We start from the raw sequence: 10,511 nt of genomic DNA, 5'->3' as shown, positions 1-10,511 counted from the left end.
CGTAAGTCCTGATCTATTTTTCGATATTTCATTTGTGATAGTACTAGTGGACTCTGTTCTGGCTGGTCCTTCTCTAGTTGACTTGTAAGTCGCCTGGTTCGACTTGACATAACTATGACTGGTGGATTTGCGCATGCCATTGAGTCATATTTGCAATTCCTGAAACTCATCTTGAAGTACTTCATTTTCAATTTCGCATACTTCAAGCTTGAGTTTCCAGTCTTTTACTTCTTTGTTGAATCTCTTTAGTTCATTCATCATTTTTTGAGACTCTTTCAAAGTAAGGTCAAGAATATCTTGCAATTCATTACATCTTTCATAGTTATAAGATCTTACCTTGCTTGTTTCACCTCGCGCCATGAAACAGTTCTCATTGTCATCTTCGTATTCGTCATCTGAAGTGTCCTCATTTGTCTAGCACCCTGAGAGTTTGTTCATGTCATTTTCCAGAATTGTCATGAAATATAGATTTGCTATTTCTTCGTGTTCTGAACTGTCTTCATCACTCGAGTTTCCAAATGATTTGTTCTTGTTAAAACCTCTGGAAACCTTTCTTTTAAGATCAGGACACTCATCTTGAAAATGCCCAAATCTTCCACACTCATAGCATTTGCCATCATTTTTGTCTTGTTCGTTATATTGCCTAGTTCTCATGGATGGTATCCTGCCTCTTCTTTTATTCCTGTATCTCCTCATTAAACCGTCCATGTTCCTTGATACCATGGCAATTTCTTCTTGAAGAGCTTCAGGGTCGTCATCAATATCATTGTCTGCTCTTTTGGTTGTAGCGTTGAAAGCAATTATTTTCTTATTTTCTTCTTGGTTTGTTTTCTTGAGATGAGTTTTCTCGAAGACTATAATTTTTCCTCGAAGTTCATCGTATGATAATTTGTTCAAATCCTGTGATTCAAGTGTAACCACTTTTGTCTGCCAAGTAGTGGGTAGACTTCTCAGAATTTTCCTAACTTGATCACCACTTGAGTATGGTTTGCCAAAAGCTTTTAGATCGCTAATGGTTTTGCTAAATCTGGCAAAAATCTCTTCAATGGATTCTCCTTCTTTTATCTGGAAGAGTTCGAAGTCATGAACCAACATGTTGATATAGGTTTCTTTCACTTTATTGATTCCCTCATAAGTAACTTCAAGTTTATCCCACATCTCTTTGGTTGTATCGCAACTGGAGATTTTCTCATATTCCTCACCACTTATAGCATTATAAAGCAGATTCCTTGCTTTAGCATTAACTTGCACAACTGCCATTTGTTCATCAGTATATTCATCTATATCTTCAGGATCAGCAGGTTGTTGAGCAGCAGCCGACAGAGGATAGTTCCCCTTTTTGATAACTCGCCAGACCTTGACATCATAAGACTTTGCGTATATTTCCATACGCACTTTCCAGTGATAGAAATGTTGTCCATTGAAATATGGTGGCCTCACTTGCGATGTTCCTTCTTGGAAGAGTAATCTGATAATAACTTGATTAGTCATGATCTTTTCTCACAAGCTCTTAAACAAAAGAAAAATATGAGCCTTGCTCTGATACCAATTGAAAGTACAGGGGGGGGGGGCAGGGGGTGAATTGCTTATTTTAAAATTAATTATTATAAGTTGACTAGTTTTCCAATTAGTCGACTAGATGTAATAGCGAGATAATAAGAAGTGCAGAATTAAAATACAGAGGTAAAATGCAGGAATTAAAGACACCAGAGTTTTTATATTGGTTCGGATTCAATGTGAATCCTAGTACAGTCCCTTTGGGTTGCAAGGAAGTTCTCTTTCAGTGATTGAGTTTCTTGAGTAGAAAGTGAATGGTGTAGTTTACACCAATAGCTCAGTTTCTATGTCACTCATCTTTTCTTGATACAATACCTCACCAGTATTTTTCTATCTTTCTTCTCTAACTTGTTACACAGCAGATCTAGTAGAGCTACAATGTTTGTTTGAAGTAGAACAAAGAGAGGGTAATTGGTTTGATCAAAGTATGTCTCTTTAAGACTTAAGGTTGCGTATAAATACTTTGTAGGAGACCGTTACTGAAGAGCTTTTCCAACCCAAGAGATTTTATCCTTGGAAAGATACTTTGTATTCCAAGAATAAGGTTAATTCCCGTTACTCTTCCTTGATGTGTGGACTTTGACAGCTTTCCATTTTTAAGTCTTCATAGCGCCGGATTTGCTCCTTAATTCTGGGTCCTTCCAGTAATAGCTACTGATTGATTATCTTGCCGGATATTCAATGCTTCTTTTCCTTTTTAACTCTTCAATCAATCACGGATTGATTATCTCAACGGATCGTCAGTACTTCTTTTCCTTTTGAATGCTTCAATCAATCTTTGATTGATTTCTTCCTTCAGCTTTGATTGTTTCTCTTTGTGCACTTCGATCTTGGTTGATTTCCTTGAGTCCCTATGCCAAAAGCAATTATATTATTTTTCATCATTAAAACTAAAACCTAACACTTCAGATGTCGCAATTTCGACAAAGGCTTCACAATTGCGAAGCTGAATTTCTTTGCAAAAGCGACCAAAAGGTCGCAAATGCGACCTAACCCATGCCTACACTATCTTCGCAAATACGAAGGGGAAAGTCGCATTTGCGTCATCTGACCATCCCTTCCCCCTTGGAAATTGTGAGGCCGGTACTCGCAATAGCGACATATGAGTACCAGTACACCAAAAATTCTGTTTCAATTCAAAACCATTCCGAAACACATCCGAGCTCTCGGGCTCCGAACCAAACAGCCACTCAAGTATAAAAACAACACACAAACTCGCTCGCCCGATCAAAACATAAAAATAATGTCTAGAACTACTAATCAAATGTCAAAACGTATGAAATTCAAAGAAAAGTTCAAGAACCTCTAGAATTACAACCAAATGTCTGAATCTTATCAAGTCAACTCCAAATGACACCAAATTTTGCATACAAGTTCTAAATAGCATAACGAACCTATTGCAAGTCCCAAAACCAAATTCTAAACCCGATAGACAGAATTCGACCTACAGTCAAACATGAGAAATGTTTTAAATCTCAAATTCCAAGTTTCGGCAAAACAACACAAATTAACTCACTGATCTCCAAATTCGATTACAGGCATACGCCCAAGTCCAAAATTATGATACGGACCTATTAGAGCCAACAAAACATCATTCTGTGGGATTTTTCACAAAAGTCAAATTTTGATCAATATTTCTAACTTAGGCCTCTAAACCAAGAACCAAAGGGTCCAAATCAACCCGAAACATTTCCAGATTGAAACCTATCTACCCTGCAAGTGATAAAACCAAAATTACACATGTGTGAAGCATCAAAAGGGGAAATGGGGCGCAAATACACAAAATGGCCGGTTGGGTCGTTACATTCTTCCTCTTTTAAAACAAACATTTGTCCTCGAACGTGCATAATGACATACCTGAAGTGATAAAAAGGTGAAGATAGTGACTCCGCGTGTTGTGCTCGATCTCCCAGGTGACCTCCTAGACCGGATGACCCCTCCATTGAACCGACACTGAAGCAATGTTCTTTGAAATCAACTTCCGAACCTGTCTGTCCAAGATAACCACCGGCTCCTCAACATAAGTCAAGTCCTTGTCCAATTGGATTGAGCTGATGTCTAATACATGGGATGGATCACCATAATACTTTCAGAGCATGAAAACATGAAACACCGGGTGGACAACCAATAGGTTGTGTGGCAATGCAATCTTGTAGGACATCTCCCCTACTCTCTCAAGGATCTTGGAAGGACCAATAAACCTAGGGCTCAACTTGCCCTTCTTCCCGAATCTCATCACACCTTTCATGGGTGAAACCCGCAGCAAAACTCTCTATCCCACCATAAATGCTACATCACGAACCTTCCGATTGGCATAACCTTTATGTATAGACTATGCTATACGAAAATGATTCTAAATCAACTTGACTTTCTCCAAGGCATCCCGAAACAAATAGGTGCCCAACAACCTAGCCTCTCCAAGCTCAAACCAACCAACCGGAGAGCGGCATTGTCTCCCATATAGGGCCTCATAAGGAGCCATCTGAATACTCGATCGGTAGTTGTTGTTGTTGTTGTTGGCGAACTTAGCAAGCGGTAGGAACTGATCCCATGAACCCCCGAAATCCATAACACAGGAGAATAGCATATCCTCCAAAATCTGAATGGTGCGCTCAAACTGCCCGTCCATCTAGGGATGAAATATTGTACTCAACTCAACTCGTGTGCCTAACTCATGTTGCATAGCTCTCCAAAAATGCGATGTGAACTGCGTGCCCGGGTCGGAGATAATGGACACAGGCACACCATGGAGACGAACAATCTCACGGATATAGATTTGAGACAGCTGCTCTAAAGAATAGGTAGTCACCACTGGGAATAAATGTGCCGACTTGGTCAGCCTATCCACAATCACCCACATTGCGTCAAATTTTTTCAAACTCCGTGGGAGCTCAACAACAAAGTTCATGGTAACACGCTTCCATTTTCACTAGGGAATCTCAAGTCTATGAAGCAAACCACCCGACCTCTAATGCTCGTACTTCACCTGCTGACAGCTCAAGCATCGAGCCGCATACTCCACTATATCTTTTTTCATTCTTCTCCACTAATAGTATTTCCTCAAATCATGATACATCTTAGCGCTACCCAGATGAATGGAGTATTGCGAGTTGTGGGCCTCCTCAAGGATCAATTCACTTGGCCCTACATCCGCAACACCCTGTCATCTTCGATAGAAACCTCCTCAGCATCATCGTGCTGCACTGTGTCCTTAAGAACAAGCAAATAGGGGTAGTCACACTTACGCTCTCTAATGTGCTCATAGAAGGAATATCGAGAAACCACGCAAGCAAGAACCCGGCTGGGATCCAAAACATCCAATCTAATAAACTGGTTTGTCAAAGCCCGAACATTCAATGCAAATGGTCTTTCCATAGCTATAATATACGCAAGGCTAACCATACTCTCCACCTTCCTACTCAAGGCATCGGCCACCACATTGGCCTTCCCGATATGATACAAAATAGTGATACCATAGTCTTTTAACATCTCTAACCACCTCCGCTGCCTCAAGTTCAGATCGTTTTGCTTGAATAAGTGTTGTAAACTTTGATGATCTGTGAATACCTCGCAAGACATGCCGTAGAGATAATGCCTCCAAATCTTTAATGCATGAGTAATAGCCGCTAACTCTAGATCATGAACGGGTTAGTTCTTCTCATGGGGCTTCAATTGGCATGAAGCATAAACAGTCACCCTACCATCCTGCATAAAGACACACCCAATACCAATCCCCGAAGCTTCACAATAAACCGTATATGACCTTGATGCTAAAGGCAAATCTAGAACTGGAGTCATGGTCAAGGAAGTCTTGAGCTTTTGAAACTATGTTGAACCATCTGAATGGAGCACCCTTCTGGGTCAATCTGATCAAAGGTGCCGCAACGGACAAGAAACCATCCATAAAATAGCGACAATATCTGGCCAAACCAAGAAAACTCTGAATTTTAGTGGCCGAAGACAGTCTGGGCCAACTCTATACTGCCTCAATCTTCTTTAGATCTACCTTGATCCCCTCACTAGACACCACATGACCCAAAAACACCACCGAATTAAGCCAGAACTCACACTTTGAGAATTTTGCATATAACTTCTTCTCTCTCAAGGTCTGGAGCACGACCCTCAAATGCTGCTCATGATCCTCCTGACTGTGGGAGTACACCAAGATGTCCTTAATAAATACGATGGCAAAAGAATCGAGATATGGTAGGAATACACTGTTCATCAGATGCATAAATGATGCTGGGGTGTTGGTCAGCTCAAATGACATCACTAGAAACTCATAGTAACCATACTGAGTCCTGAAAGCAGTCTTAGGGATGTCCGAGTCCTGAATCTTTAACTGGTGATACCCTAATCTCAGACCAATCTTTGAGAATACTCTAGCATACTGAAGTTGGTCAAATAAATCATATATTCGTGGTAATGGGTACTGGTTCTTCACTATAACCTTGTCCAACTGCCTATAATCATACATATCCGCATAGAACCATCCTTCTTCTTCACAAATAGAACCAGAGAACCCCAAGCATACACACTAGGCCAGATGAAACCCTTATCAAGCAACTTTTGCAAAATCGATATCTCTATCGGGCGGCATGCCTGGAAGGTCTGCTGGGAACACAGCTGCGAAATCTCTTACTACCAGAACTGGCTCAACAATAGGAGTATCAGCATTGTTATCTCTCACAAAGGCTAGATATGTTTCACACCCCTTCTCAACCATCTGGTGTGCCTTAATAAAGGACACAACTCTGCTAGGAATATAATCCAATGTACCCTTCCACTCCAACCGAGATAAACCTGGCATAGCCAATGTCACAGTCTTGGCGTGACAATCCAGAAGAGCGTAATAAGGCGACAATCAATCCATGGCCAACATCACATCAAAGTCTACCATATTGAGTAACAATAGATCAACTCTGATCTTAAAACCACCAATAACATCTAAACATGACCGATACACACGATCCACAAAAATAGAATCCCCTTTAGACGTGGACACATATACATGAGCACTCAAAGAATCACGTGATATATCCAAATATGGAGCAAAGTAATATGATTCATATGAATAAGTGAATCCCAAATCAAATAAGATCGATGCATCTCTATGACAAATCGGAACCATACATGTGTTGATAGCATCCGATGCAACCGCCTCCGTCCTATCAGGAAAATCATAGAAACATGCCTTGCTTCCCCCTCTAAGGCGACCTCTACCCGCCTGACCTCCGCCCGTAGCAGGTGGGGCAGGTGGAGTGGCAACCATGGCCTGCGAACCCTATGGACTCTGTGGAATCCGTAGAGCATGTGTAGTCTGTGGAGGTGCACCCCTCCTAAGTCTGGGGTAGTCCCTCACCATATGTCTGGTATCACCACACAAAACACAAGCTCTCGGTGGACATGGTTGCTGAAACTGATCTTGGCCTGGTCGGCTTGACTGACGGCTGAAGGCACCCCATGCAGGAGGTGCACTAGATAGTGGTTGAGCAAGATGGGCATGACGGGCTGCAACTGGAGCGCGGGCACCACTATATCCACCCGAATCTCGAGGCCTCTTGGCCTTCCTGTCCTCTATCTCAAGACCCCGCATACCCTCCAACCTCCATGCGATCTCTACCACCTGCTGATACAGAGTATCCATCTCCAACTCTCGAGCCATACTGAATCTAAGACCATAGTCGAGCCCCTCGATGAATCTGCGGACTCGCTCTCTGCCTGTAGAAACAAAGGCAGGTGCATGTAAGCATAACTCACTAAATCTGATAGCATACTCTGACACTGATATAGTCCCCTGATGCAGCTGCTCAAACTCGATGCGCCAAGCATCACGAAGGGTCTGGGGAACACACTCTCTCAAAAACATGTCTGAAAAGTGATCCCAAATGAGTGGGGCTGCATCAGCTGGCCTTCCCTCCTCGTAAGCTTTCCACCACCAAAACGCTACTCTTGACAGCTGAAATGTAGTAAAAGCAACTCTGCTCACCTCCACAATAGCCATGGTGCATAGAATACAACGTCACTTCTCTAGAAAACCATGCGCATCATTAGTAGTTGTGCCACTAAAAGTAGCAGGATCATACTTCTTAAACCTCTAAAGTCTCATCTTCTCCTCCTCAGATGCCTCTGGCCTAACCTCAAGTTGAACCGGTATAACGAGCTGTGATAGCATGACACCTAGGACCTGATCAATGTGGACCCGCTGCTCTGGAGTATGGGCCGCGGGAGTCTGAGCTCCTCTCCCGGCCAATGATGTGGCTGGTGCAAGGGGAATCAATCTCACCTGAGCTACAATGCCAAACATGCTCAAAAACTGTGCTCTGGATGCAGCACGTCCCCCAAACGGAGCTACCGGTGGCTCCTCAGTCGATGCTTGGGCAGATGCTTTGGATGCAACACGTGCCCATCCTCGGCCTCTACCCCGGCCCCGTCCTCTCGCGGCTCTAGCAGGGAGTGCGGGTGTATGATCATCGGATCCAGCAGTACGTGTCCTCACTATCTGTGAGAGAATAGAAAGACAAAGATTTAGATTTCGAAGTCAACAAATTCGCACGATACTGAATCAAATAAGTGGAATTTCCTAACAATTTTGTAGCCTCTCGAAGATAAGTACAGACGTCTCCGTACCAATCCGCAAGACTCTACTAAACTTGCTTATGACTCATAACACCTATGAACCTAGAGCTCGAATACCAACTTGTCACGACCGAATTTTCTACCTTAGGATGTCGTGATAGCCCCATGTCTCTAAGACTAGGTAAGCATAACATACATTGAGAAATAGTAGAAATAATAACGTAAACATCAAATTAAGTTATTAAGATGTCAAAATAAACTCAAATGGTACAACTATCAATAACTTCCCCAAAACCTGGTGGAACCTAGTCATAAGCTCTACAAGAGTGTACTAATAGTCTCGAAATACAATACTACTTTGGAACAGAAAATAAACAGTAGAAAATCTAAAAGTAGAAGGTGACTTTGAGGCCTGCGAACGTCGAGCATGTGTACCTTGATGTCTCCGAAAATAGCTAATCACTCACTGGCGCAGATGTACCTAGATCTGCACAAAAATGTGTAGAAGCGTAGTATGAGTACACCACAATGGTACTTAGTAAGTATCAAGTCTAACCTCGGTAGAGTAGTGACGAGGCCAGGTCAAGACACCTACTAGGACAAGATAAACTAAACAGAGTATAATAAAGACCACTAACGGGGAACGAGGAAATGAATGATAACAAAGTAGTATAATAATGTAGGCTAATAATATAATTTAAGGAAAAAAAGGCAACGAGAAGCAAACACATAATTAGAACAACAAGTAATCAAATACGGAAAAATACAAGTAAGACAATGAAGAAATCAACAAGAATTGTCCGACCAACAAGCTTTTTTTAACATGGAATGTACAACAGGAATCACAACCGAGGTACCACGCCTCATATCCACATTTCATAATTTCAATCACAATCTTTCCTTATATCACCGCGTGAGCCTTGCATTTATTTTTAAAAATATTTTTTCCGAAATAGCTACATGCGTTTTAGCCCCCTTATCTCACCGCGTGGCTTCAAGTAATTCCCTTACTAGCAACACGCGTATAAATCCTACCTTATCTCACCACATGCATATCAACCCCTATTCTTATACCACTACATGCATATAAATATCATAACATAATAATAACTTGCACCACAAGTTCCCATATGCCACAACTTGCCAAAATTAACTGTCACGACTCCAATTTCTCACCTTAGGATGTCGTGATGGCACCTAGTCTCTAAGACTAGGTAAGCCTAACACATGTTAATTATTAATAGAATTTATCTAACTTAACTGCAATACATTAAATAATTACTGAAACAACATAGCTAAGCCAACATCGGTCATACAATCCCAAAACCGGTAGTACAAGTCATAAGCTTTCCTAAGAGTAACAAGGAATATCAACTACATCACTGCCTCAGAATAATGGTTAACCGTGGAAATGAAAGACAACAGAAGGTGACTCCGAGGCCTGCGTACATCAAGCAGGTATACTTTGAAGTCTCCAGTCACGCAGACATAAGTCTGAATACCAACTCTATCAGAAGTACCTGCATCTTCACAAAAATGTGCGAAAGCGTAGCATGAGTACACCACAGCGGTACCCAGTAAGTATCAAGACTAATCTCGATGGAGTAGTGACGAAGTAAGTCGAGACACTCACTAGACACAAAATTTGTGCAAGTTATTAACATAAACTAGCAATGGAAAGGATATCAATATAAAGCTAATAGCGTAAAGATTGTCAATATAAAACCAACAAGGGATTAATATACGCATAATTGACAGCAAGAAGTAAACATGTGATGAAGCAGCAAAGTAATCAGCACGCAGTAAAAATATGAATGAGATCAATTTGGGGAAACAAATTCCCCTTTTCAAGTAATCAAGTCCCTCCAACACATGATACACAACAAGAATTTCTCCGAGGCACCATATCTCGTAACCATAAATCATAAGCCACAATTCTGAATCTTGCACGCATGGCACCTCGTGCCCACATTTTCCAAATCACTTTCGCACGGCAAAGTCCATGTGCTATCATGTACATTGTATCCATGTCAAATGCTAAATAAAATGCTCGAGAGATTTATTTATATACAATAAGGCATAATAACAATCTTGAATAAAGTAGGGAATCAAATGAGAAAATGAGTTTATTTTGGAAACCAAATACAGTGAAATAAGGTACAATTATACAATATATGGTATCAAATGAGTTTAATTTAGAAATCATTTGGGTAAAGAAAATAATATTTTTTTTTATAAAATGAAGCATCAGATAAGTTACTGAATTAAATATAAAATTTGTTAAAATAAAATATAATAACGATTTTTAAGTAAAGTAAAAACATCAGACAAGGTAAGGAGTTTAATTTGAGAAATCAATCAAAGTAAAATATGAT

At 40.9% G+C, this 10,511-nt stretch overlaps 1 protein-coding gene across 1 annotated transcript; it reads right to left on the bottom strand.

Moving 5' to 3' along the window:
* Window positions 1-414: 414 nt before the first annotated feature.
* Window positions 415-1,491, bottom strand: LOC107789787 (uncharacterized). The gene has a single exon (XM_016611655.1). It carries the CDS (start codon window positions 1,489-1,491, stop codon window positions 415-417), a length of 1,077 nt encoding a protein of 358 aa, XP_016467141.1.
* Window positions 1,492-10,511: the final 9,020 nt, after the last annotated feature.

This window comes from Nicotiana tabacum, chromosome 2 (genome assembly GCF_000715075.1).
Source record: "Nicotiana tabacum cultivar K326 chromosome 2, ASM71507v2, whole genome shotgun sequence".
NCBI lineage: Eukaryota > Viridiplantae > Streptophyta > Magnoliopsida > Solanales > Solanaceae > Nicotiana > Nicotiana tabacum.
This window is presented reverse-complemented; position numbering and strand designations above follow the sequence as displayed.